Source organism: Musa acuminata, chromosome BXJ1-9 (genome assembly GCF_036884655.1).
Source record: "Musa acuminata AAA Group cultivar baxijiao chromosome BXJ1-9, Cavendish_Baxijiao_AAA, whole genome shotgun sequence".
NCBI classification, from domain to species: Eukaryota; Viridiplantae; Streptophyta; class Magnoliopsida; order Zingiberales; family Musaceae; genus Musa; species Musa acuminata.
Window position 1 is genome coordinate 45,305,918 of NC_088335.1, and position 26,715 is coordinate 45,332,632.

Consider the following 26,715-nt stretch of genomic DNA (forward strand, 5'->3'; position numbering starts at 1 on the left):
ACGATGACCTAAGTACACAGTCCTTTCGGCTATTCTAACTCACTTCTTTCTTCAACCACTCTTTAGTTTTAGGTAGAGTAGAAGATTATTAGGGGTTGGCTTCAATTAAAGTATATCTCCAACTATGTTAGGACATCACCGTCACTCACATGATAACAATGTTACACCTACCATGAGTCATCGATATTAGTCCCTATCATACTACAAAATCCAACGTAGAGTTATGTGACACTGTACCAATATTTTGGCTTAATATTAATATGTACATTTCTTATGATTATTTTGTGATTACTGTTGACTAGCAACCTTAATCTTTTTTCTTTTGCTTATTTATATTTTATTTATTTTCATATGAAAATTTTCTATTTTTATTGCAGTGAAATACTTTGTCTACCCACATTTATGTCCCAGTTGTGGGGCCCCGGACGCGGCCAATCGCGAGGGTGGTTGTCTAGACCGGTACGCCGTGGCTGGAGTCGGGTGAGTATTGCTTGTTGCGTGCGGGATCATCTGCGTTGTGGAAATCAAGAAACCTGATATTACTCCACAAACCACTCGCCGCCTCGGAACAAATATATGGGGCCTACAAAAAAAGGCGATGGGAAGGCGCCGCTTCGTGCTTAGAACCTCGGACAAGACACGGGATCCACGAACCGACAGATCTACGTAGCCGCCGACACTTTCCTCGCTCTCCACCCGCCCCTCCCGTGTTCTTACTCTTTGCTCTTACTTCGTCCTCTGTTTCCGTTCCACTGTAACCCAAAGGCATAATCCAGTGGTGGAGTCAGCTTTCGACGTGCTCTTTTTCTTTATCCCCACCTTTCTCTCCCCTCGTTTGTACTCTCCTCTTCTTCTTCTCTCTCTGTCCCCCACAAATCGGTGTGCTTTGTCCCACCAACCTGCAGACGAGCACGCCTATCAAGAGGAAACAGGAAACGAAAAGAATAAGAGCAGAAAAGAATAAAACAGAGATAAAAAGAACAACTGAGCCGGTCGCGTTGCCAAATACCATCGCCTCTTTCTCTCTCCTTCCTTTCCTTCTACCCTTCACTGTACATGTTTTCTTGTGGTTCGTGTCCTTAACTCTTGGCTCCCATGCTGAGAATGATGCTTCGGTGGTGAAGTCAGGTCAGTCTGCAACTCTCTTGGAATTTTAGCTTGCACATGTTCGGGGTTTCCTTTTTGTTTCCTCTTACTGGCGATTGTTTTGGAGATTCTGTTTTCTTTCCTTGTTTTCTGGCTTGTCTTGAACTTCCTTAGCAATGGGATGCACTTGAAAGGTGCATTAGCCACTTTGTTTTGCCATGTTGCCTTCTTTGTTCCTTTTTCTTCTTGCAAAAGTTGGAACTGATTACTTCTAGTTTCTTTGCACAGATTAATTTGCTTCTGAATTTTTAGTGCTAGAGTTCTTGGATTGCTAGACTGCAATTTTATCACTATTACTTCAGGTACTACTTTGATTGAAACCTCATGGTGATGATTTAGTGGTTTAGTGTCTCCTTTCGGAACACTAAAAGAATCTTGCACAAATTTGTATTCCAATATATCCTCGTTTTTGGGAGCTAGACTTATTGTGATTCATTTGGAGCTAAGCTCGATTTAGTGGTTTGATACCCAGAAGGCCGATTCCTAGGTTGGGCTTTTGTTATTAAAATGGTGGATCTAAAGGTGTAGTAGAATTTGGTAAAAACAGAGGAGAATGAGTTTGAGTGTGTGAGGAAGGAAACTGTCAAGGTGTGCGGATCTACTTTGATATTAGTGTCTCCTTGTGCATTCTCTGATGTATATTGACTTACCAATGATCATTTCAGCCGCCAGTGAGAGGAATACGCAACATATATCTGGAGCCAACTGAACATAAATTTTATGTTCCTTATAAGAAAGATGCAATTGTCGTGTTATTTACTTGAAATATTTTAGTGAGTCTTAACTTATGGACACTACAGGCTAGAGAATTGGATATGGGTGTTTGAAGACAAGCTTGTCAATTCTGTTCCATACTGTGTGTTCCTCTGGTAACATATATGAAGATTCTCGATTATATGACAGCTAAAAATTTGTCTTTTCAGTTCTTTGGGCTGCAATGCTTATCATTCATTCTGTTTATATTTACATGTATGTTTGAATGTATTTATGTGCAGAATGCAAAACATATAGTTGTGTATATATTTGATATATAAAAGGAAAAGTTAAAATGTGCCAATTGAAGATATCTTAGACCATTAAATAGTTCAAAATGGGCATGGAAGTTGACAAAACTTTCTTAAAGGGCATGAATATTTTGCAATTGAAGATTTTCTTCACGATTTGGAATGAACTCTCTTAGTCATTAGAAAACTTACATGATACAACAATAATAATAGGGTCATAAGTTTCAACTATTTGGAGTCAACTACATGAATCTTTTACCATCATTGAGATCGGTAGAAAGTCATATGTTTAGTTAAGTTTAGAGTACTTAAATCATTATTTATAATTTCTATTAAAATCATTTTAGGCCTTCCTCTATCACTTCTTGTACCACTAACATTAATCATTTTACCCCTTCTGACTACTGCATCTGGAGGTCTCCTAAACACATGTATATACCATCCTAAATAATTTTCTCTTATCTTATCTTCTGTCGAAGCGATACTTAATTATTTACGAATAAAAGTATTTCTTTTTCTATCTTTCTTAGTAACTCCATACATCCATCTCAACATTCTAATCTCGGCAATATAAACGTTTGTATATGTTTTTTTTCACTACCCAATACTCAGATCCATAAAGCATTATTAGTCTCTTACAATTGTCTTATAAATTTTTTTATTTAATTTTAAAAATATCCGATCATCATACAGGACTCCTAACACCCATCACTATTTTTAGCATTATGTTTTTACTCTATAATAATATTTTTATCAATATTTCTATCTTGTCGAATAATTGATCCGAGAACCCTAAAACTTTTACCTAAGTGGATTTCTCGTCAATCTAATTTAACTATATTCTCATGTTTATTTTTAAAATTACTGAAATTATATTTTATATATTCAATTTTAATCATACTTAATTTAAAACATTTAGTTTCTAAGGTTTACCTCTATAGTTTAAGTTTATAATTAATTCTATTTAGGCTCTCATCAACTAACACAATATCATCAGCAAATAACATAAAAGGTAGAGACCTAATACGGATCCTTGATGTAATCCTATGCTAATCGAAAACTCACTAAACACGTTCTTTATAATTCTAACACTAGTAGCTACATTATCATGCCTATCTTTAATAATATCAATATAATTAGTGGATACAGTTTTCTTTTCTAAAACCTACCATAATAAATATCTAGGAACCCTATTATAGACTTTCTCTAAGTCAATAAAAATAAGATGCAAATATTTTTTTCTCTATACTTTTTTATTAGTTATCTTAATAAATAAATAGTTTCTATGGTTAATCATCCAAGAATAAAACCAAATTGATTTTCAAATATATTTGTTTCAAGCTTTATCATACTTTCGATAACTCTTTTCTAAAGTTCTATAGTATGACCTATGATTTTAATTCTTCTATAATTTGAACAATTTTGTATGTCTCTCTTATTTTTATAAATTGACACTAAAAAACTCTTTCTTTATTCATTAGATATCCTTCCAAATCTCATGAATTTGTTAAATAGACTAGTTAACTAGGCTACTTTCTTGTCTCCTAAATTTTTTCAAACCTCAATAGGGATACCATCGGGCCTCATACTTTTAACTAATTTTATCTTCTTTAATGTGTCTTTTACTTCATTAACTTTAATTTTATGAATAAATCTATGATTATTAAATCTATCATTATTATTTATCATTAAATATAAGTCCGATGTGGAATATTCATTAAATAATTTATAAAAATAATTTTTTATCTTTCCTTAGTCTCGTTATCATTAACAAATATTCTTTGGTCTTCATCTTTAATGTATTTAATGTTATTTAAATCCTTATACTTTTTTTCTGAAGCTTTCGCAATTCGATATATATCTTTTTCACTATCTTTAGTACCTAATTTATTATAAAAATTATCATAAGTTTTATATCTTACCATTCTAACTGCTTTTTTAGCCTCTTTTTTAGATTCTTTATATCTTATAAATTTTTCTTATTTTTATAATTTTATTAATCTTTAAAATACGATCTCTTAGTAAAAATTATTTTTTGAACTTCCTTGCACCACCACAAAGTTACATCTCTACCTTTAGTTTCACCAAGAATCTTCTTAGTTAAACTCCTAATCTTATTAGCCTTTGTCGTTTAGAATATTAATATTATCCTTATCTAAATTCTAAGTTACATCTCTTTCCATCTTATTCTTAAAAGTGTTTACATTATCGTCTTTAAAATTTCACCATCTAGTCCTAGTAAATTTTTTACTCTCTTTTTCTTCTTTCATTTTCTATAGTAATTATCTAATACCATCAACCTATGTTGATTTGTCAAACTTTCACCGGGTACAACTTTATAATTTTAAATAACTTTACAATACCTAGAAAACTTACATGATGAATAATATAAATCATGAGATGGTACAAGGTAATTAAGAATGTATATGGGCAATCATCACTGATGTTGTTTAGAATCTGCTCCTTTTTCACTTTCCATCTCCTTTTGCACTTGTGCTAGTACTAATCGTCTATCGTACCATCTCAACTCTCGTTTGTTAAAGGAAATTAACAGTCCATCCACTTGATAATTTTTTTGTCATATAAATGCTGAATAGTTGAATAGGATAGGATGCCTTAATTTTACTATTAATTGAAAAAACTTTTTAACCTCAATTTTTTGACTGCTATCTTTACGTGCTTTATAGGAGCTTTTCAGAATCATGGATAACAAGACATGGATTTGGAAGAAGAGATCTACAGAGAAGAACATTGAGGCAAGCAATAGTCACATCTTCTGCTTGATTGGTCATTGCTTGTTATCCTTCTTCCCTCTTTTAATATGAGAATGGCCAGTAATAAGAAATAATTGGGTATCTTTTGTTCGAAATCAATATATAGTTTCAGTGAACTGAACTTATAATTTCCTTGTATTTTTATAATGCTTTCTGAATGCTTTATAATATTGGCATTTAGTAAAAGGTGGTGGCAACTGAACTACAAATTTCAGGACCGCTTCATGAAAACATACATGGAGTAGTTCTACACTGTCATTTCATACTATACAACTAGTTTCAGGACCTCACACTTTGACATTCTAAGGATTTCAAAATATATACTCAGCACTTTTTGATCTTTGAATTTTTATGGAATGTTGTTTAGTCTAAACTATTGTTTCATCAGCAGGAAGTTCCTTCTTGTATATATATAATTGTACATTATTAATGTGATATTATAGCCCATATCTCATTGTTAATGTGATAACATAATTCATATCTCCTTGGTGTTAGTTTTGTTGCTCGAGTCCTCTGCTAGGATTCTAGCTTCATTTTATAAAGTCCTAATCAGATCACCTTGAAATCGATCATAGATATATGATAAATCAACTCTGTTCAATATGATCTGCAATGTTTAGACACGCAATTTTCTATAGTTTATAGAACAGTTGTATTGACATGTACCAACCAATATTTATAGGTCCAACCAAGGAATGGTATTGGACCATATTAGCTTGGTGCTAACTGGTATTCATTTTTTCATTTTTTTTCTTTATTGATTTTGGGCAGTATAAGTCAGTCGATCACCAAATATGCCAAACCTGTACTGGTCCAACAAAGTGTTGAAATCGCTATTGGACCAAGATTTTGAATTTTGGTTTGGATGTGTTTTATATGGAAAGTGTAAAAGTATGACCTTGATCTAAATATTGTCAGATGTATGCAGAGAAATATGATTTGTTAAATACTTCTATGTTATTGATAAATCAAAACATATCCTATTCTATCAAGACAATGGCATTGATATAGATATTACCAAATTAAAAAATTCAGTGAAGTCTAACTAACTAACTAACTAACTATATATATATATATATATATATATATATATATATATATATATAATTGTTGTACCGCTTGAAACGGTATGACATGGGCAGTGTGTACGGGTTTGGGTGTGGATTGATATGCAGACCACCCCCGTTTCAAGCAGTCTGATTAAAATAGTAAAAAATTAAAAATTGATCGGCCCCAATCCATTTCAATGTTAAAAAAGAAAAAAAGAAAAAGAAGCAAGTTTGTCAGTCCTTTTCTAACGTACGATGTCGCAACCCTCGTTGTTGCCTCTTTGCCACTGCGATGCTATAACAGTGTTGCCTCTTCACTGCTGTGATGCTGTCGCTTCCACTTGGACGCTGTCGCTGCTGTCCTTGATTTCCAGGTATGCTATCACTGTACTTCTCCTCCTCTTCTTTCTTCTTCTTCCTTCTTCTATTCCTCCACCACCTCTTCCTCTTTACCCTATTTTTCTTCCTTGTCGAAACACCAGTATGCACTAGTATACTGTGTGTTGTTGGTACATCGGTACAAGTACGTACCATTCTAGTAGATTGCCGAAACGGGTCCAATACTTAAAAGGCAAACCCTGATTATATATATATATATATACATTATATATATAATATGTTTATTAATAGGAGTTAGAGTCCAAATTACTTAAGTAAAGTCAAATATTAATTATTAATTACCTCCAATTTAGAACAAAAGCAACTTGATTTAGGAAAGATTGACAAGGAAACTGCAATTAGATTATCTGAAATACAATAAAATATTTTAAAAAATATATTCTAGTTTTGAAATATATTGAAGCCTAATTAGGTTCCAGCAATTTGATGAACTTCTATTAAAGATTAAAAGAGTTAATCCATAATGGTTACAATTTAGTATCAATTGACTGGAATTAATTTACTGAAGATTTCAGGAGATTCAAGAATATGGAACTGAGAGGAAGTAGGAGTTTGGATTGATAGATCAAGCTTAAGTTCATAGCTGTCCTGATGGTTATCTGGTTAAATGCACTTATTCACTAGAGTAATTCTCATGTCTCTTTTCAGTCACTATTAGATAGTAGACACTTAAAAATACATATTATTGTCTGATCCCAAGAAATATCAAACTATTTTGTCTCCAATGAAAAAATGTCGTTCCTTTCTTATGATTGGAGTCATTCTATATTTGTTGATGATTGTATTCAGAAAGAGAAGGCCCTTGAGTTAGAGAGATCCTTAGAAGACTTAAATGAACAACTATCATCTGTTCTCACTGAGTCCAATGCTAAAGATGATCTTTTGGCGAAGCAAGCAAAAGTAACTGAGGAAGCAATTGCAGGTTTAACATTTTTTTCTGAAGTTTTGCATAGGACACTAAATTCACATAAAATGAAAGATTTATACATGTTCCTTTTTGCCTTACAAGTTCACCATGCTCTACTTGTTAGGATGGGAAAAAGCAGAAGCTCAGGCACTTTATTTAAAGCAACAATTGGACGATGCTTTATTTCAGAAAAAAAGTGCGGAAGAAAGAGTAATTGAAACAGATGTGGCATTAAAAGAATGCATGCAACAACTACGTGTTGTTAAGCAAGACCAGCAGCTCTTCATTAACAATGCTGCCTTCAAAATATCAAGAGAACAGGAGAAGATAGGCATGTTAGAACAGAGGTTGATTGAGACAAATAAGAGGCTCACTGAATTAGTTATTGAAAATGGCAACCTGAATAGAATTATAGAGGTCAAAGAACAGTTGCTTAAAGAATTGAGCGAGTCTATATCCAAGTCAGAATCAAAATTAACGGAAGTAATAACCAGACTTGATTCATCAGAGAAATTCAATGCATCTCTGAAGTATGAGGTCTGCATTCTTCAGAAGGAGATTGAGATTCGAAATGAGGAGAGAGAATTCAATCGGAGATCAGCTGATGCTGCTCATAGGCAACACCTAGAGAGCATTAAAAAGATTGCTAAGCTGGAAACAGAATGCCAAAAATTGCGTGTCATGGTCCGGAAGCGACTACCAGGGCCAGCAGCTTTAGCTAAAATGAGAAATGAGGTTGAAATTCTGAGTGAATATGCCATTGAAACAAGAAAGAAAAGGACAGAAATTGGGTTAGAGAACTTTTATGATACATCAAGCAAAGATATGACATCTCTTGTTGTGAGATTACGTGCAATTCAAGACGAGAACAAGATTCTCAAAGAATCATTGACTAAGAAAAACAATGAACTTCAGGCATCACGTATCATGTTTGCTCGTACGGCATCCAAACTATCACAGGTTGAGACACAACTCGAGGAATTATCAAAAGGACAAGCATGCTTTGAGCTAGCAAAGAGCAGCCCAGTGTCTCATGACCTTCCACTTTCATCAATTTCGGAGAATGGTGGCAATGAAGATAATGTTAGTTGTGCTGAATCATGGGCTTCTGCTTTAATTTCTGAGCTGGAGCATTTCAAATGTGGAAAACTCACTGCACCATCATGCAAAAGTGTTGGAATATCAGAATTAAGTTTGATGGATGATTTTGTTGAGATGGAGAAACTAGCAGTAATTACTGTGGATAAACATTTTGAAAGTTCATTCAGTACGTTGAGAGATAACAATGAATGTGTGGCCACTAAAGAATCTTGTACAGAACCTGATCTATCAGAAGAAACAGATAAGGAGCTTGTTGCAATCAAGGATCTCTCTCACTTTGGTGAAACAAACAATGAAACTCAAGTTAAGGAGTTGTCACTAGAAAACTATCCTATTTGGCTACAGGATATTTTAAGGGTCATTTTAAAAAAGCACCATATTATGCAAAAAAGTTTAAATGCCATTCTTGATGATGTTAGAGCTGCTCTGGGTGATGGGGATGGTTCTATTGAGCCAAAATATTCAAATACCCTACACTGCAATGACAAATTACCTCAGCAACCTAAAAACACTTCAGCAGATACATTTGATGGAGCAATCAGTACACACCTTAAAAGCAGTATCCAACTTTGTCAGTCAGTCTTGGAGAAACCTGTCCTCAAGCTTATTGAATTGGTTGAGGGAATCATTCAGAGAAATATTAAAAGTAAAAATGGTCGACATGGATTATCTATAGACAATGAAGGTGCTTCTTTAGCAAATAGATACATTGCTCGTGCATTTCTTTGGGAAGGTTCTGAACTCACTACTATTTTAGAGAATTTTGTTGCTGTATGTAATGATCTATTGCATGGGAAGGTTGATCTTCAACAGCTCACCGCTGAAGTAACTTCAACTCTGGACTGGATTATAAACCACTGTTTTTCCCTTCAAGATGTTTCAGACATGAAAGAGACTGTCAGGAAGCACATGAATGCAGATGAATCATACAGTGACAATGAACTAAAAGCTCTAACATACACAACCAAGGCTATAGATAAGTTAGATACACATGAAGAATCCTCTATTTCCGAAGAGAGAAATATACCATCATCCTCAACAAATGCTCTGTACATCTTATCCAGAATGGAAGATATTGAATCCAAACTGAGAGACGAAAATGAACGACTGAAACATGAGATCATGGGTATGGAGTCTATAAAGAATGATTTGGAGGTAATGCTTAAAACATCTAGTGCTAAGAATGAAGAATTGATAGCTCAGATCCACCAATCAGAAGAAAGCATTTCCAATTTACAAGCAGAACTAGCAAGACTTAAGGAATCCAAGGTAAAGATTGAAGACCAGATTATAAGCCAAAATTTGACTAATGAAGACCTAGAAACACAACTAACAGTTGCAAAGGCTGAGTTGAATGAGGTTCGTCAGAAGTTCTTAGCCCTTGAAGTTGAGCTGGAACAAAAAAGTAATTGCTGTGAAGAATTAGAGGCAACCTGTCTTGAACTACAGCTTCAGTTAGAAAGGTGTGAACAATTTATTTTGTGTGCTCTCTTTTATTCAAAATTCTGCAGATGCCATCTGAGATCTTTAATCTTGTTTGACACAGTGCTTCATCGAAAGAAACTTCCAAAGATATGCGCCCAGAAGAAAAGAAAATCCAAGCAGTAAGCTCTGTTAAATCACTTTCTGAGTTAAAAGACTATCTTAATCTTACTGCTTCATTTACAGTATTCCTGAAAGCAGAAGTGAGAATATTTGGAAGGCATTGTCCATAGTTTTATTCATTTAACTGAGTCAATATGTTATTTTATGCTGATTGAGACGAAGCTCAAATTTACAAATTTGCATGTTATCTGCAGTTATATAATTTATTAATGTAAATTGATCTTATTTTGCAGTTACGGGTACACTGTTAATGAGAAATGGGTAATAATTACTTGGTCTGGGGTTATGAATGTAGGTCTTCAAAACCAACTGGATTTTTACCAGTTGAAACCAAAACAGGGTGCAGAACTCAATTTATGAGGTGGTACCAGTTTATACTGGCCGTACTGCTCAGGAAGTTGATTGAACCAGGCATACCATGTGGTTTTGGAATGGTACATCCACCGAACCAGGTGGTATGCCTATGGTCTAATTTCCAGCCCATCCCACCTCTTTTCCCACCTGGGACCTCCTTTCTCCTCTCATTCTTTTCTCACTCTCTTTCAGCCTCTCATTCTCCTGCTTTGTCAAATCAATCTTGGAGACTTAATTCTCATCCAAATTAAGCTAGGATCTTATGGAAGATTAGCTATTTCTCCAATCTAGGGTAAACTCAAAATTGAGGCTAAATCTATAGTATTATTTCTTATCTTACTTTTAAATCACCGTTCTTGTTTAATTTACATGTCTTTATGTTTTTCTCATGATTTCATGGTTAGGTTCATGCTTATTTAACTACATGTCTGCATAAATTTGTTTTGAAGCCTTACTTTTATTGTTTAAATCAGATCTTCCCATTTCTAGCATAGGTCTACTTGGGAATTTGTTAAGGTCTACACTATCTGTGAACATTTTGGCTGAAACTGCCAAGATCAAGGATCTTGGTAGATTCATCTTGCGAATCTTGGCAGATTTGGCTAGCCGATCTTGTTAGATTCTTGGTCTTGGTTGGAGCCGCAAAGAACTTGGCGGATCCAGACTAAACTCATCAAGATAAACACACGTATCTTCGTCGGACCTACCAAGAAATTTTAGTTTAGTTTGTTGTAGTTTTCTACTTTAGCACTATCATCAATTTGATAAATCAAATATTAAAAGTTCAGCTGCTGCCATAGTAAGTTAAAATGCTTTATGATGCTATGGTTTTCCACATTTTTAAGTCACTTATGGATGTACGAACTTAGCTTTATGTGGCATCTATTTCCAACGGTTCTAGGAACATTGTTATTTTCAATCCACACAACATGGACTCTGGTAGCAAAGAAAATACTAAATATAACCTCTTCAGGTTATATTAATTTAGTATTGTTGAAATAAACATATTATTGATGCATATTCTTGTCACAACTTTATAGTTTAATGGTGGCTACATTATGGAAGATCAGTATCTAATTTAAAGAAAATTATTAGGTGAGTCTTCTTGTAGATCGTATCATCCAGCCGTTAAAAATATATGGTCCAGTTCCTTGATTCACATAAAACTTTGTATCATCAGCATGTACAAATGTTAGGAGAATTTGGTCTACATGTATTATAATATGTGTTTGCAGTTACAACACCTAACTTGGTATAGAAACAGAGGAGGCTGAGGTTGACTCATTTGATTCCCAATTTGTGAAAGATGATTTAGATCCTATTGCTAGGGGCAATCCCACCTACTAATTGTAGAAATTAGTTAGAAGACTATTGCTATTCCAATCCACTAGTGTGGCACACATATTATCAATATTATATATGCCTTCAGGGCAATTTCAATACTAGATTTTGCAAAATTATCATGTTGACCTCCTGCAACCACATAACACACCTCCTAATGCACCATAACATTTGTTTTGTTATTTGATTAGGCATGTCATATTGGTGTGTACTGTGCAGTATAAATTTTATGATAGTTATATGAGTTCAATATTTGATAGCTCTTATTACTGGAAATTTGTATTAAGATTAGTATGATGTTATGTGATATATAAATCATAATAGTTCTTAAATTATATATAAAGATACAAAATTAAGGCAAAAGCAGAAAAAATCAAGAATAGCTGCCTGATTTTGATATTAGGTCGTTTGGTAAGTGCTGACCTATCTTGACCAAGTGTTGGTACGAGGAGGTATCAGTACCGTAACAATCCATCTAATGTCAGTCCTTGACGACTTTGTTTTGTGGTCAATACAGAGGAACTGATGATGTGTTAACTGGATCAGCCCTATGGTTGCCTTGAAAAATGCTCAAAGGGGATTTGTTCTAAGGATCACCTCACATCAGTCAAAATTGCGAAGGATCAGCCAAATCCTAGCCTATCTCACCCTGGGTCTATCGATCTGTACGTACTGGCTTAGATTAGTGTGGTTATAATTGATTATAACTGTCACAGGGTTACTTATGACAGTTATAGCGAAGATTTGTGAGAAGGTAAAACTAATGCTGATTTTACACACTCTTGAATCAAAGTTGTGATTTGAAGTCATGTGAATTTGATTCTCAACTAGTGGCACCTAACTTTTAACTTTATTGCTTTAGTTGCACCAATAACATATCATGATTATGAAATTTTTTTGCTAGCAAGAACTAAAAATTATATCTCTATGATCTTGCAGGAATGTGATATAGTTGCAGCTTCAGAAAAACTTGCCGCTTGCCAAGAAACCATCTTAAACCTAGGGAAGCAATTGAAAGCATTGGCATCACCGAAAGATGCATCTCTATTTGACAAGGTGATATGTAGTCCTGCTGCTTCGAAATCAAACCATTGGCCCAAATCACTCGATAATATGAAATCAGAGGGTTATTCAAAAAATGAGGAGGGTAACTCTCCGAACAAGAAGCAAATCGTATGCACCGAAGCACCAAATCCACCATTTTCGGCTTCCAAGAACCCAAATGCAGATTTGCTATATGAACACAAGATCCACATAAACCACCCACCAGCAGCAGCTTCTGATAACCCAAATGCTAATTTGTCACTCAACAAGATGAACGAAAGTCCGATAAAATGTATCACTCAGCCGTCGCCGGAAAAGTCACTTGGTGAGCTTTCTGGTTTGACCGATTCTAGCAAGCAAAAAGGTGGGCCTGATGTAGGCATGCTCATGGTTGTACCTAAGAGACAAGGAGGACTCAGTTTTCTGCGAAAGCTTTTGCTGCGAAGGAAAAGAAGCAGCTTCAAGAAGTTTGCACTTCCATTGGGTGCTTAACATAGTATCATCATTGAAACTTTCACATATAACACAGATTCAAGTGTTTGACATACCTTTGGTGAGTTTTGGCTTGTAAGTGCAGATTCTGGTCGAGAACAAGAACATAGATTCTATGCTTGAAGTATAGTTTTGGTGTGGTTTAAGTTTCGATTGTGTAATTTCCACTTGTTCCTTCCTTTGGATGTAATCTAGATTACATTGACAAATGTGATTATCGAAAATGACATCAGGTTGAGTGAAATTATAAACACTCTCAGCTGCTTGTATATAATAAACAGCATCTGTTACCATTAACACTCTTAATCTGCAAAAAAGAGATGTTTATGTTTCTGATATGGTTCATTGTGTAAGAATTTGTCTTCAGTGAAATGAGTTATATAATTTGTAGGGAAGTTGTTCTTGAAAGGCTAACATGATAGATGTGCAGCTCTCTTAGCCATGAAATTAGAGTCACATGAGCATCTTCAAAGGTACACGAGAACAAATAATATTGAGTTGTATCGAAGGTACCGATTAGATTATAGATTATCGTATGGTCTTGAGTTTTTATTTTATCTTCGTCTATTAATAGATAACATATTGAAATCGTTTTGTATTGAGATATCCACCAATCACTATTTTAACTAAAATTATTTTATATTAAAATATCTACCAATCTAAAATAGAAAAATAATATATCAACAAAATGGAGTTGTACCTATGTTTGATAATTTTGATAAATATTGAAAGATACATATTGAAACTTTATGGCGATGAATGAAAATATATTTTAAGAAGATTATATACTCCAAAGAATTTATAGATGCATGCAAGGGTAAAATCAAAATCTTATATATATTAAAGATTTTTATAGATTATCATAAGATCTTGAATTCGAATTTCGTTTTCGTTTTATCGATGCTTAACACGTCGAAATTATTTTGTATTGAGAGAGCCACCAATCTAAAATAATAAAAATAGTATATCAACTAAATACTAAAAGATATATACCAAAACTTTGTGACCTAATAAGATGAATGAAAGATACATTTCAATAAAATTATATTCTCCAAAACTGATAGAGATCAAATTTTCTTGGGTCAAATGTTTAGGTGAGCTGAGCTCACATTGCGTCTATTAAATCCGTCAGGTAATGCGTCATGAGTCGTTATAAGGTAATGTTTGTTTTAATCATTGTACCGTTTGAAATCGTGGTCAAAATTAGTGGCGTGAAGGAACTCTCCTCGTTTGCGTAATTAAGGTCGTGTCAGGAGGTGTGGCCGTGACGCGTTCGTTGGATTCTTTTTGTTTTTCTTAATATTACTCTATTCATAACTCGAATCGTGAGACGAATCGTGCACCTTTTCACTGCCCTTCACCCGTTTGGATCTCGTAACTTCAGTCGTGTGCCCACGCGCTTTCTGGATTCATTAGTCACTATTATTATTATTATTTTCGTACCCTTTTGTTTGCGTCTCGATCCATCCTCAACCCAAGTCGCGCCGTGAAGTACTCCCGACACCTACTGCCGAACCTGCGCGCCCCGAGTCAATTCCTCCGTTCGTGACTCAAAGAATTCGTGCCACGAAGCAGTCGGGCCCACGCGCTTTTTTTTGAATGTATCATCACAATTTTTCGTTTCCTCGTCGCTTAAGTCGCTGCATGGAGTCGACCACTGCGTCCTCTCTCTCTCTCCTCAGCACGTGTCTACATGATCTCTCCGCCGGTCTCTCTCCATTTGTCCCCTTCTTCTCCTCTCCGTAGAAAAATATGTTTCTCTTCTCGAAGAAAACAGTACGAGAGACTCAGAGCCACCAAAAGAATGCAATCATTCCCAATCCCCACAAACGCCCTGCAGGATTCTCCGGCAATCATTTCCCAGTCTCTCCTTAACTCAATGCCGCGGCAGCAGCAGCAGCAGCAGCAGCAGCTCAATCGTCACGCTTTACGACTATTACTACTACCACTACTACTACTGTTACTCTCTTCTTCCGTTGATGGCGCCTCGTCTTCCGAGATCGACGGCGACGAGCGGGCGCTCCTCGCGTTGAAGGCCGCGGTCGACCCCGGCGGCCGCCTCCCCTTCTCGCGCGCTTCCGACCACTGCCGCTGGCCGGGCGTCTCCTGCTCCCCAGACGGCCGCGTCGACCGCCTTCTCCTCTCCTCCTACGGCCTCGACGGCGTCATTGCCAACGGCACCCTCGGCCGCCTCGACCAGCTGCGCGTCCTCCGCCTCGAGAATAATTCCCTCGCCGGCCCCCTTCCTGCTGACCTCTCCGTCCTCCTCGGCCTCCGCAGTCTCTACCTCGGCCGCAACCTCTTCACCGGCCCCTTCCCCGCTTCCCTCCTCTCCCTCCGCGGCATACTGGCGCTCGACCTCTCCCACAACCGCTTCGCCGGCCCCCTTTCCCCGGGGCTCGCCGCGCTCGACGGCCTCGTCACCCTCCGCCTCGAGGCCAACCGGTTCAACGGCTCGCTCCCCGCCTTCAACCAGTCGTCCCTCAAGAACTTCAACGTCTCCGACAACGACCTCTCCGGTGCGGTCCCCGCCACCGTCGTGCTCGCGTCCTTCGATTCCTCGGTCTTCGCCGACAACCCCGGTCTCTGCGGTGCGCTCGTCCGGAGGGAATGCTCCTCGTCCACCTTCTTCCCCTGGGGAGGCAGCTCGCCGACTGGCCCCTGGCCCACCGTCCCAGCAGGACCAAATAGGGGAACGCTGCTTCCCGTCTCGCCTTCACGGTCACGGGTCTCCCACAAGAAGGATGTGGCGGCAATTGGGTCCTTGATAGGCGCAATTGCACTAATTGGGATCTTTGCTGCTTCACTGGTCCTGATAAGGAAGAAGAGAAAGAAGCAGCAGAGGAAGACGCACACGCCGGAGAAGAACGCGGTGGCGAACAGCGTCCACAACATCTCCGAGATTAACATCGGGAGCCACAACGAGGACACCGAGAGCACAAGCAACGAGCTGGAGGCGGCGGCCGACCTGGCAATGGCGATATCGGAGGAGAGGGTGAAGAGGCTGGGGAAGAACGGATGCTTGGTGTTCTGCGCCGACGAGGAGCCGGTCTACAACTTGGAGCAGCTGATGAGAGCTTCGGCCGAAATGCTGGGGAGAGGGAGCCTCGGGCCGACGTACAAGGCTGTGCTGGGTAGTAGATTGGCTGTCACCGTGAAGAGGCTGGATAAGACGAAGCTGGGGGCAGTGGCGCAAGAGGGGTTCGAGCAGCACATGGACACAGTGGGGAGGCTGCGGCACCATAATTTGGTGCCTTTACGGGCCTATTTCCGAGCAAACGAACAGAGGCTGCTTGTGTATGATTACCATCCGAATGGTAGCCTTCACTCCCTTATACATGGTATGATCCCTTCACCTTCTTATTCTGCTATTCCACAGTTCAATTCTTTGTCATTCATTTTTCTTGTCGTTGCATTGAGAGAAATCTTAGATGCGTATTTAGATATGGAAAGATTGAATAGATTTCTGGACTCCATAATATTTATGGAACAAGGTGTGAGAGAAAAAAAGGCTTTGATACCAAAGGTACAATTGAAATTATCAACAATAAAATACTAACCCAACATAGTGAATACAAGATTTGAATTGTTTAACATCCTTTGCATGTACTTACGGAGAAAAAAGTTTAAATCCTCCACTAGGTGAAAATAACAAACTATAAGAATAGGACAGGCCAAAAATGTGAGATGTGGTCTTTATGGAACAAACAATTCTTGAATACCTATTATTATTAGCATTATCATCATGGGCTGTCGCATCGTCCAAAAATGCACGAAATAGATGATATGCCATGGTATGTACTTGCGAGCTAGTTTCGATCGATACGTAGAAAATATGAGGCATAGTGGTCAATACATCTCATGTACATGATATGATCGAAATTCAATTGTTACCGATTAATACCAATATGGTGTAAATTTGATTCACACTTGTTGTTTTGAGCTTGTATCCCTCCCCCTTCTTTTACTTGCTCCCATCCTTATTCTCTCGTTAAACTTGTTTAATCTCTAATGGGTGATTAGTGAAAATCAACCTCTTGATTTGGATAAAACAGGAAATTGAACTCGAAATCTGTTGGAATTTGTCTTCAATTGAAGTTATTTAACTGCCCTTTACTTTTCTTTATCAGGTTGTCATGTAATTAACACAAAAATGTAGGTCAATCTTAATTTATAAGTGATTAATGATAAATTAGGACCTAACTAGAGGTATCAAGCATGTATTGACTTCTTGCATGATTTCCTATCACTATCATTACCAATATCGATACCAATATTATTACCATTAATATTATGATCATTACCAATTGTATTACTATTACCATTATCATTTCCATTACCAATAACATTGAAGTAACCATTACCATTATAATTACAATTATCATTAGAGAGATCTTATGCTTTTTCTATGTGATGTAGATATACAGATAGTAAATCCTTTCTTCTTAGTGAACATGTAATTCTACTAGAAAAAGGATTTTGCAGGGAGCAATCACAAGCTGTGGTTGTTGTCTCATGGTAGGGAAAAGATCATAAATGGTAAACTTTGACATGACAATGAACCTAAGAGTGGGGACAGTTTTCTAAGGTGTTCTTGACATTTGTCAAATGAGAAAGAGTTGTAATTTGAGAGATTGTCATCCATCTCGGTGGTAAAATGATAATTGGAGAGAATATGAGCCTCTCCTTAGGTGACATGTTCTCCTAAAGCTCAGCAGTAAACTTGGTGTGAGTGGATGTGAACATATTGTTCATCCACATATGGAAATTATGAAGCCTGGTAGCTAGTGATGGAGGCAACACCAATCTATATGCTGTCCTAGCTGCTCAAGGATCTTGAATGGGCCAACAGAGCATGGTATCTGTGAGTAGGTGAACCTCACAGGAGCACACTGTCACCAACCTGGAACCTGAGAGACCACCTTCATGTATGAGTCTAGGACTTCTATCTGAGTCTGGGCTTCTCAAAGACATTCTCTATTTAGTGCAACCTCCATTGCTTGCTGGAGAAGTTCAGGACCAGATTGTCTCGCCATCATTATCCTGGCAGATGGGAGAACCTATAGTGCCTCAAATATTACAGTCTCAATGTGACTCATGTGAGATCGTTAGATTTCATAATCCCCCAGAGAATTTATTTCAGTTCCAACAGCTCAGATTTGAACTGTGGAACAATCAGTAACCTCTATTTATCGATAATGCACATTTGCAAACACAAGATAACTTGTTCGACTTCATTTGCATATGCAAGCTACCAAACACAAGCTGCATTACATCAACTGTGGCTGAGTTGCAGGCTTCTAAACACCTTAAAGAACATACAGTGACTTAAAGAGCATTAGGTGTTTGGTGCCTTATGTTTCATTATGAAGAGAGGATACCTTGTATTAGGTGCCATGTGATTTAACAGAAATTTCAACAATGTTATGTTATGAAGAAAGGTTGCAAATTTCATGCCTTATACCCTTTCTTAACTACTATGTTGTCCCAGTGTGTGATTGGAAGATAAACGATTAAGCTTTGAGTGGCAAATCTAACTTTACTTGAGTGCAGCAAGTTTGTTTATCCCAGTTATTGAGCCAGTATATCTATTGGATTTAATTGTGACAAAGCATAGAGTTTTGTTCAACACAAATTAAGAACCATTGAAGAGTTAAGTAACAACACAAGGCCTTGTTGCCAACTATTTGTGTTGGCTACATGTATCTTTTCCCACAATTTGGCCAAGGTCAAAATCCTCATGTTAATCAGTCATTTCAAAAATATATTAGTTTGGATTGGACATTCATTTCAGTAATCTGTGTACTGTGGCACTCATTCCAGGTTCAAGATCCATACGGACTAAGCCACTTCACTGGACCTCGTGTTTGAAGATAGCAGATGACGTGGTGCAGGGCCTTGCATACATACATCAAACTTCTCGATTAGCCCATGGCAACATAAAGTCTTCCAATGTTCTTCTTGGCTCTGATTTTGAGGCTTGCCTGACCGACAACTGTCTCGCATTTCTTCTGGAACCATTGGAGAATCAGCATGATATAGGATGCAGATCACCTGAGACACAGAATCCTTACCAACAGCCGACCCCAAGTTCTGACATCTATGCTTTTGGCGTGTTGCTATTGGAGCTCCTCACAGGGAAGCCTCCATCACAGCATCCAGTTCTTATGGCATCCGAACTCCCAGTTTGGGTTCGATCATCAAGGGAAGATGGAGCCAACAACGAAAGCCTTACAATGATCATTGATATTGCAGTTGCCTGCATCCGTCCACCAGAAAGTAGGCCAACCACATGGCAGATTCTGAAGATGATTCAGGAAGTGAAGGAAGCTGACACAATAGACAATGATGATGATTCAGTGTTCATATCTTAGGTCTGGTTTAGCTCCCTGTCACCTGGGGACCTTAATTCAGGATCTTCATTACCACCAAAAGTTGGAAACTACCAGCTATTTGTGCCGTTGAAAGGAACTTCAGCCCTCATTTTACGAAGATATGCTAGAGGTTGATCATTATTTGCTTAGGACTCTGCTTCCATGTTGGAGGTAAACAGTTTTGAATCTGGTTGTTGGTCTCTGTGGGGAGACAGCCTGAGTGAAGTGACCCATAAATCATGGGATTACAATCTAATTTTTAATATGAATACAAACTACTATTTCAACCTAATAAAGATTGAACTGAGGTTCCACATTATGTTAGAGATGAATTGGTCTGAGCCTTGTACCGGTAATTGGTTTGTCATTTGCAATCTTTAAAATTTTTTAGGGAATGGATTGTCACATGATTGTCAATATAAGATGTATTAGTTGTGTAATTGCAAATCTACCCTTTTTTTGTTGTAATTCTCTATGCAGCTTGAAGTTTCAGCTGAAAGTGGAATTAGAGCTTGGATCAAGATTTTGACCTAATGGATTTTTCCGGGTAATGAGGTACAAGAACATGATTCAATATACTCAGAAAGTACATAATTATTGAGGTAAGAAGTCTGCTATCAGTATTTTTCTTTTTCTGTTACTCTCAGCATTCTTGATTGTGTTGTCCCAACAGGCAGTGACTGAACTAAGTTTGACATGTTGTGCATGCTGTTTTGCCAGATCATTCAACCTTCAGTTTCATTCACAGGAGAAGACTAAGCTGGTGATTGTTTCCATTGCAGTTCCCACGTCATGATCATGAGATCCTTCTATCGTTAGGACCTCCGACTGATCTGATTATGACCTGATTCCACTGTTCTCTTGAAAAGAATCACAGGTATACTTGACATTTGACTTTGCTGCTGATTTTTAAGTGCTTTTGCTCGAAAAATGTCCTCATATGAACTATCTAACTACCAATCTTCATGGAAATTACTTGGAATATGTCCTCATATGAACTATCTAACTAACAATCTTCATGTTAATTGTCTTCCTGGATGATTGGATGATATGAAGACTTTTATCCATGGCCATGCATAACACATTGAGTTGTTATCAATCATGATCATGATGGAGACATCCTGGATGATTGACAGACAACTCCAAATTGTCTTCATGCAACTGTTAAACTCACCTGTCTCATTCCATGGAGGTATCTTTTCGAACACTGAATGGTTATGTTGCTAAACTCTGTTCTCAGTTTTTAGTGTTTGGTATGTGACAAGATTGATTACTGCAGGCCCATTCGTCCCCACAATGAGTGGTCTACTGTGTTTGCATAAGAATAAAGTTTCAGGTCTCGAGCGAGGTATATTGTCCTCCACCATTTGCCATTCATGACACTGACAGCCTTTTGTCTATGTGAAGACATTCTTTGCCTTACATGAGTCAGGAACCTCACAAGATGATGAACAGTTAGCTTGTGTCATGATCCAACTCTATCAAACCACTAGATAAAACATTCTTTAAGGCTCTGTCTCATGAGTCAATGCTGCAAGTGCTGCAACCTTGATGTCCTAACCTGAAATCTGGATCCATAGAAGTATTGAAGAACAAATTCACTATGAGAAATTTTGTATATACCAATTTTGATGCTGAAATGGAAGACTGTGGTTGTACCTAACTAGAAGAGTGGGGAAGTTGGGGGAAATCAGAGTGCCAGATACATGGATAAAAATTTGCATTTTTGATTTTTTAGCATGAACTAGAAAAAGTATACCAAGATTGGAAATTCTTCAATTGATGTAATGATGGTTCAGTTTCAGTTTGGACAACTCTAACACATTAATAACAAAAATAGTAAATCTAGAATTGGGACATATGTAAATAAGATCTGATCTATTAAGAGAAAAAGTCATTGATATCTTGGTTACTGTGGCCTTGGTGTCATTAACCAGAGAGTCAACATGGTTTGGTTTTGTCTCGAAAGCACGTAATCATCCAGAAGCCCAAACGGATCGTGTGTGTGCATTTGAGCGTGAAATTGGGGTGATAAGTGGACTCCTAAGGTTTTACTGGATCGTGGTGATTGACCCATGGTTCTTTTGAAGTGCGGATCGTTTAATGAAGGAAATTCAGAGTCATCCCGAGATGCACATTAGTCTTGTCTGTGCTAGTCATAGGTGTTTTGTAAACCAATCATGTGAGTGATGACACGTGTGACATGACATATACTCTTTTTGTTTATTATATTATTTGATATTTTATCACTTTATATTACTTATTATATATATATATATACACATATTGTGATGTCCATGGTTCTATACAATGGGAATCGGATCGGGATGAGATCACGATAATGAAACTAATTCACCTTTAAACACAGATCCTAAATAATCTCGGTCATAGGTTACTCGAGAAAGATATCGAGATAATCAAACAGACTAGCGTTCAGTATACCCATTCATATAATGGATGTAACTAATCTCATAGTTGCTCATGTGGGGATACTAAGAATGCAATGCAGGTGCTTATTGGAGAATGAATTCAGTAATTGATCCGCTCACAGAATATTGAATGGTTGATGATGCTTTATTGTCAGACAACAATTATGTAGTCCTAATAATGTATCTGGTCCTTAGACTTGAGACACCAAGGATGTCTTATATGAGTACTCTACTCTTTGATACTAGACTTATAAGTTTAGAAGTTTCAAATCTAGTATAGTCGATTATTGGGCGTGACAGCCAACCTTACGAGAGCTGTTAAGTGTCGATAGAAGATCATCCACTCTCGATATCATAATAGGAATATCCTGTGTGTTCTTGCTCAAACAAATCCTTGGCCAAGGTCATTCGGATGGAAAGAGAAAGAGTTATCCAAGAAAATTCGATTAGAGTGAGACTCGAGGAGAAACCGTATGGGTCTGACAGCACCATGCTTGGTATATGGTCTTTGGGATATTAGATGGTTGAGAGACTATAGGTACACGGTAACTAAGGATAAATAGGTCCAAATTATTGGATTCTCTTGTATCATCTAGGGACTGTGGCGTAGTGGCCTAATATGTCTATAGTCGATGAGTCGAGTGAATTATTATGGAGATAATAATTCACTGAGCTAGAAAGAGTTCTGATAGGTATGACTTACGACCAGCTCGATATTGGGCCTAGAGGATCACACATATATGGTAAGTATTGCAACGAGCAGAGATTCGGATATGAGATATTCGCTGGAGCCCCTATCTTATTGGATATCCAATAAGCCCCTGAATTATTGAATACCTTGGATGATATCCAATAAGAGCTAATAAGATATTATTAGGCAAAGACCCACTAATCTAAGAGGCTTAGATAATTGGATAAAGATCCAATACCCAATATGGTATGATTTATTATGGTTAAGTTGATATGGGGCCTCTATAAATAAGAGAGAATCAAACACTCATAGGCTAGAAGTTTCTTGGTTGCCACCTCATATTCTCCTCTCCCCTTCTCAGATAGCAAGTGTAAAGAATTTGACAGCGATTCAAGGAGCATTATCGCAGTTATACTGTGTGGATCATCGCTAAAGAGGAGAACGCTTGACCTCCTTCATCCTCTCCTACAGATCTGGAGGGATAATTAATTATGTAATAACATGCTTGATAATTCTTGACTCTTTAGGTTGATGCGGGTTCTGTTGGGAGCGTTTTGTATTTTTATAGTGCAGGATCTCGTCCATCCAGCTTAACTCTCCCCAAACTGTAGCAATGTCATGCTTCTCAATGGTTTAGGTTGGTAATGTCTCGATCAACAACTAGCCATCCTTTGGGGTCTAGGTCAATGCCAATCTAGCAAGTACATTAGCCTGAGCATTCTCTTCGTGGGGGGACCCATAACAATTAAGCTGAAAAAACTATGGGTTAATTTCTATACCTTGATAAGATACTTTATCATGGTTGCATCTTGAGCTTCATTATTCTCTTTCACTTGGTTCGTAACCAGCTGTGAGTCGTTGAACACCATCAGGCCCTAGACTTTGAAGCTCTCGGGCAAGCCGAAGCCCTAAGAGATGTGCCTCATACTCGACTTCATTGTTGAAGATTTTGAATATAAACTGGAGAGCTTGCTCATACACTTGTTTGTTTGGGCCTTTTAGGATAAATCCATTGCCTCCATTCGAGGTGGCAAAGCTATCCACAAATAGCGTCCATACGAGTGTGGTGTGCTTGTTGACCTCGGGTGAAGAAAGAGTTAGTTCTGAAATAAAGTCCACCAACGCTTTAGCTTTTATGATAGTTCTCAGAACATATTGAATGTCAAACTCATCCAACTCTGCTGATCATCTCAATAGTTGATCCAAGATATCAAACCAAGAAAGAACCTACATGAGTGGTTATTTGGCGATCATCTATACATCATGCATTTGAAAATAGGGACAGAGCTTCCTTACCGCCAATACTAGTGCAAATGCAAGTCTCTCGATAGTGGGGTATCATTCCTCGAATCCACTTAGAATGCAACCGATATAGTAGATAGCTTCTAAATTCTTGAGTCATCCCATACTAATGTCGAGTTATAGCTAGGTCAATGGTAGTGAGGTAGAGACTTATAATTTCACCTAAGGTAGAGATGAGTTATGACAATTAGATGAGGTAGTCCTTCAACATTTCAAAAGTCTCATGACACTCTTTGGTTCATAGGAAGCCCTTTGGATTCTTTAATTTCTAAAAGCAAGGTGGGCATATCTCTAATATAACTCAAACATTCGAGGTTTACATGTATTTTTCTCTGGTGCATAATAATTCGAGGATATTTCCCGAGTTGATTTTGAAAGCACATTTGGTTGAATTGAGACAAATGTTAAACTTTTTTATAACTTAAAATGTCTCGACTAAATCTTCCAAATGTGAATTAATCGTCCTGCTCTTTACTATCATATCATCTACATATGCTTGAATATTTCTCCCGATTTAATGTTTGAATTTTTCATTCACCATCATTTGGTATATCGTCCCAATATTTTTTTTAACCTGAATGACATAACTCAGTAGCAATATATGCCTCAGTTAGTAATAAAGGAAGTGTGTTCTCGATCCTTTGGTACCATTTTGATTTGGTTATACTTGAGATTGCATCCATAAGGTGAGACGCTCATAACCAAGATAGCATCAACCAACTAATCAATTCGAGGAAGGAGATAGTTATCCTTCGGTCGCACCTATTGAGATCGGTATAGTCAATACATATCCTCTAATTTTCATTAGACATTTTAACGAATAAAATATTAGTGAGCCATTGGGGTTACTGCACCTCAATAATAAATCTTACTCACTTATCTATCTCATCACCAATTGCCTGTTGATGGTCAAGATCAAACTTACGATGCCTTTGCTTCATTGGTCATACCTCGAGAGAAATGTTCAGGTGAGATTGAGTTATATTGAGGTCAATTCCCGGTATGTCTTTTGGTGATTAAGAAAACACTTTAGCGTTCTTCAGAAAAAAAGTTGATGAGTTGCACTCATCTCTCTTTGAGAAGTGTCGTCCCAACCTTGATAACTCGATAGAGTTAGGCCTTATATAGGGGTGCTTCAATTAGTGACTCCATCGATTCAAGATGTGGGATAGACTTAGCAAAGTCTTGAGGGTCCATAAATAGCATCTCAGATCAAGCCTTTTTCAATATGGAGATTGTTGTCAAGTAGCACTAGCATGACTCTCTTGGGTTGCTTCTTAGCTCTCCGATATCGATTCTTATTGGGAACTTCATCATCATGTGTTAGGTCAACACCATCACCCTTTGTATGTTTAGTATGGGTCTACCTATGATTGCATTATATGCTGAGAAAATATCCACCATCATGAATTTATCCAGTATTATTTTAGAGCAAAGCTCATCCCCGAATATGATGTGTAGGTCCATGGTCTCGAGATGAGAGATAGAGCCACTAGCGAACCCCATCAGTGAAATTATATGGGTAAGGTCGTTAATCAAAAACCTGAGTTTTTAGAAAGAATCAAAATAAAGAATATTGATAGAGTTATTTGTATCAATCATGACTCTCTTTACTTAAGCATTGATCATACTTAAACTATCAAAGCATTATCATGGTTCGAGTTAAGATACTTCATCTCTTTCTCCTTGAAGATTATATCTAGGTTGTCCTTCATTCTCGGGTGTTTTTCAATGGTAGCTCAAGAATAATCTTTATGACTAGAGGAGTTGTCTTCTCTCGAGATGGGTCCACCAATGATGATATTAATTTATCTCTCCACTAGCCCTTGAGATTAACATGATGGCTCCTGGTGTTTTCGGACAAACTGCCTGAGGTGTCCTTGACATATGAGTTCTTCAATCTACTCTTTCAAGTTACAACAATTCTTTGTGTCATGACTATAATCTCAATGAAACCAATAGTTTTGGATCTATCTCTTTTAACCAACAAAGTTTTTATTGGGTTAGGGTTTTTAAGAGCCGCTTCTCTTTTATCTATAGAAAAACTTCATTTCTAGTTATATTCATGGGGATTAGCTCGGACCTTGGTCGAGGTAATTCAGGTCCTTCAGTTCTCCTTCACTATGGTGACCTTGGGGTCAAGATGGATTATGGTTGCTCATACTTCAACCTCTTGTGTGATTCCTCAAGCTTACCCAAGACTATTGCCTTTAACAGTAATGTATTGATTGACCCTTTAAAATACCTCTAATACCATCACTAGTGGTCTCTCAATCAATGACCAAAATAGGTGAGAGGGTCTCAGCTCCATTATAATGGTCTATATTATAAGTAATTGATGGACATCTATCACGCCTCAAATTTCATTAGTGAACCAAGTAACGAAGTATGTAAGCATTTCTTTCTCCCCTTGCTAAGTTAGAGAAGTGTTGCTATTGATGGCCTTGAGCACACATTTCCGAGGAAGTGAAATTCGAACTCCTTCACTGGTTGAACAAAAGGACTAATGAAAAGTGGCTTTAGGTAAGCATATTATTTTTATGATAGGCCTCTTAATATGGTTTGGAATGTATGATATATGACATTTAGGTATCCAAAGTGTCATATGACATTTAGGTATGAAAAACTGTAATATGCTCCATCAAGTCAGCATTCCCATTGAATGCCTCCAATGATGGGAGGCAAAAGTTTACTGAAAATAGT

General features: G+C 37.4%; 2 protein-coding genes across 3 annotated transcripts; both read left to right on the plus strand.

The window, feature by feature from the left end:
* Window positions 1–688: 688 nt before the first annotated feature.
* LOC135585251 (filament-like plant protein 7) lies at window positions 689–13,554 on the plus strand. Of its 2 annotated transcripts, XM_065084029.1 has the most exons (7): window positions 734–1,128; window positions 1,375–1,448; window positions 4,838–4,906; window positions 7,162–7,294; window positions 7,404–9,843; window positions 9,927–9,984; window positions 12,620–13,554. In XM_065084029.1, exons 3-7 carry the CDS (start codon window positions 4,853–4,855, stop codon window positions 13,214–13,216), a joined length of 3,282 nt encoding a protein of 1,093 aa, XP_064940101.1. In that variant the 5' UTR covers window positions 734–1,128; window positions 1,375–1,448; window positions 4,838–4,852; the 3' UTR covers window positions 13,217–13,554. The 2 variants fall into 2 exon arrangements, with proteins under 2 accessions (XP_064940100.1, XP_064940101.1); XM_065084028.1 differs by lacking the exon at window positions 1,375–1,448 and having other exon boundaries at window positions 689–1,128.
* A 1,391-nt stretch (window positions 13,555–14,945) lies between these two features.
* Window positions 14,946–19,914, plus strand: LOC135593767 (probable inactive receptor kinase At5g67200). Its single transcript, XM_065084030.1, has 2 exons — window positions 14,946–16,557; window positions 19,040–19,914. The coding sequence occupies exons 1-2, from the start codon at window positions 15,021–15,023 to the stop codon at window positions 19,588–19,590; spliced, it is 2,088 nt and encodes a 695-aa protein (XP_064940102.1). The 5' UTR covers window positions 14,946–15,020; the 3' UTR covers window positions 19,591–19,914.
* Window positions 19,915–26,715: the final 6,801 nt, after the last annotated feature.

Coding starts and splice junctions, on each gene's coding strand:
- LOC135585251 (XM_065084028.1), top strand. CDS start 4,853: ATGGATAACAAGACATGGATTTGGAAGAAGAGATCTACAGAGAAGAAC. Junction 4,907..7,161: donor CTACAGAGAAGAACATTGAG/GCAAGCAATAGT, acceptor GATTGTATTCAG/AAAGAGAAGGCCCTTGAGTT. Junction 7,295..7,403: donor AACTGAGGAAGCAATTGCAG/GTTTAACATTTT, acceptor TCTACTTGTTAG/GATGGGAAAAAGCAGAAGCT.
- LOC135593767 (XM_065084030.1), top strand. CDS start 15,021: ATGCAATCATTCCCAATCCCCACAAACGCCCTGCAGGATTCTCCGGCA. Junction 16,558..19,039: donor CCTTCACTCCCTTATACATG/GTATGATCCCTT, acceptor CACTCATTCCAG/GTTCAAGATCCATACGGACT.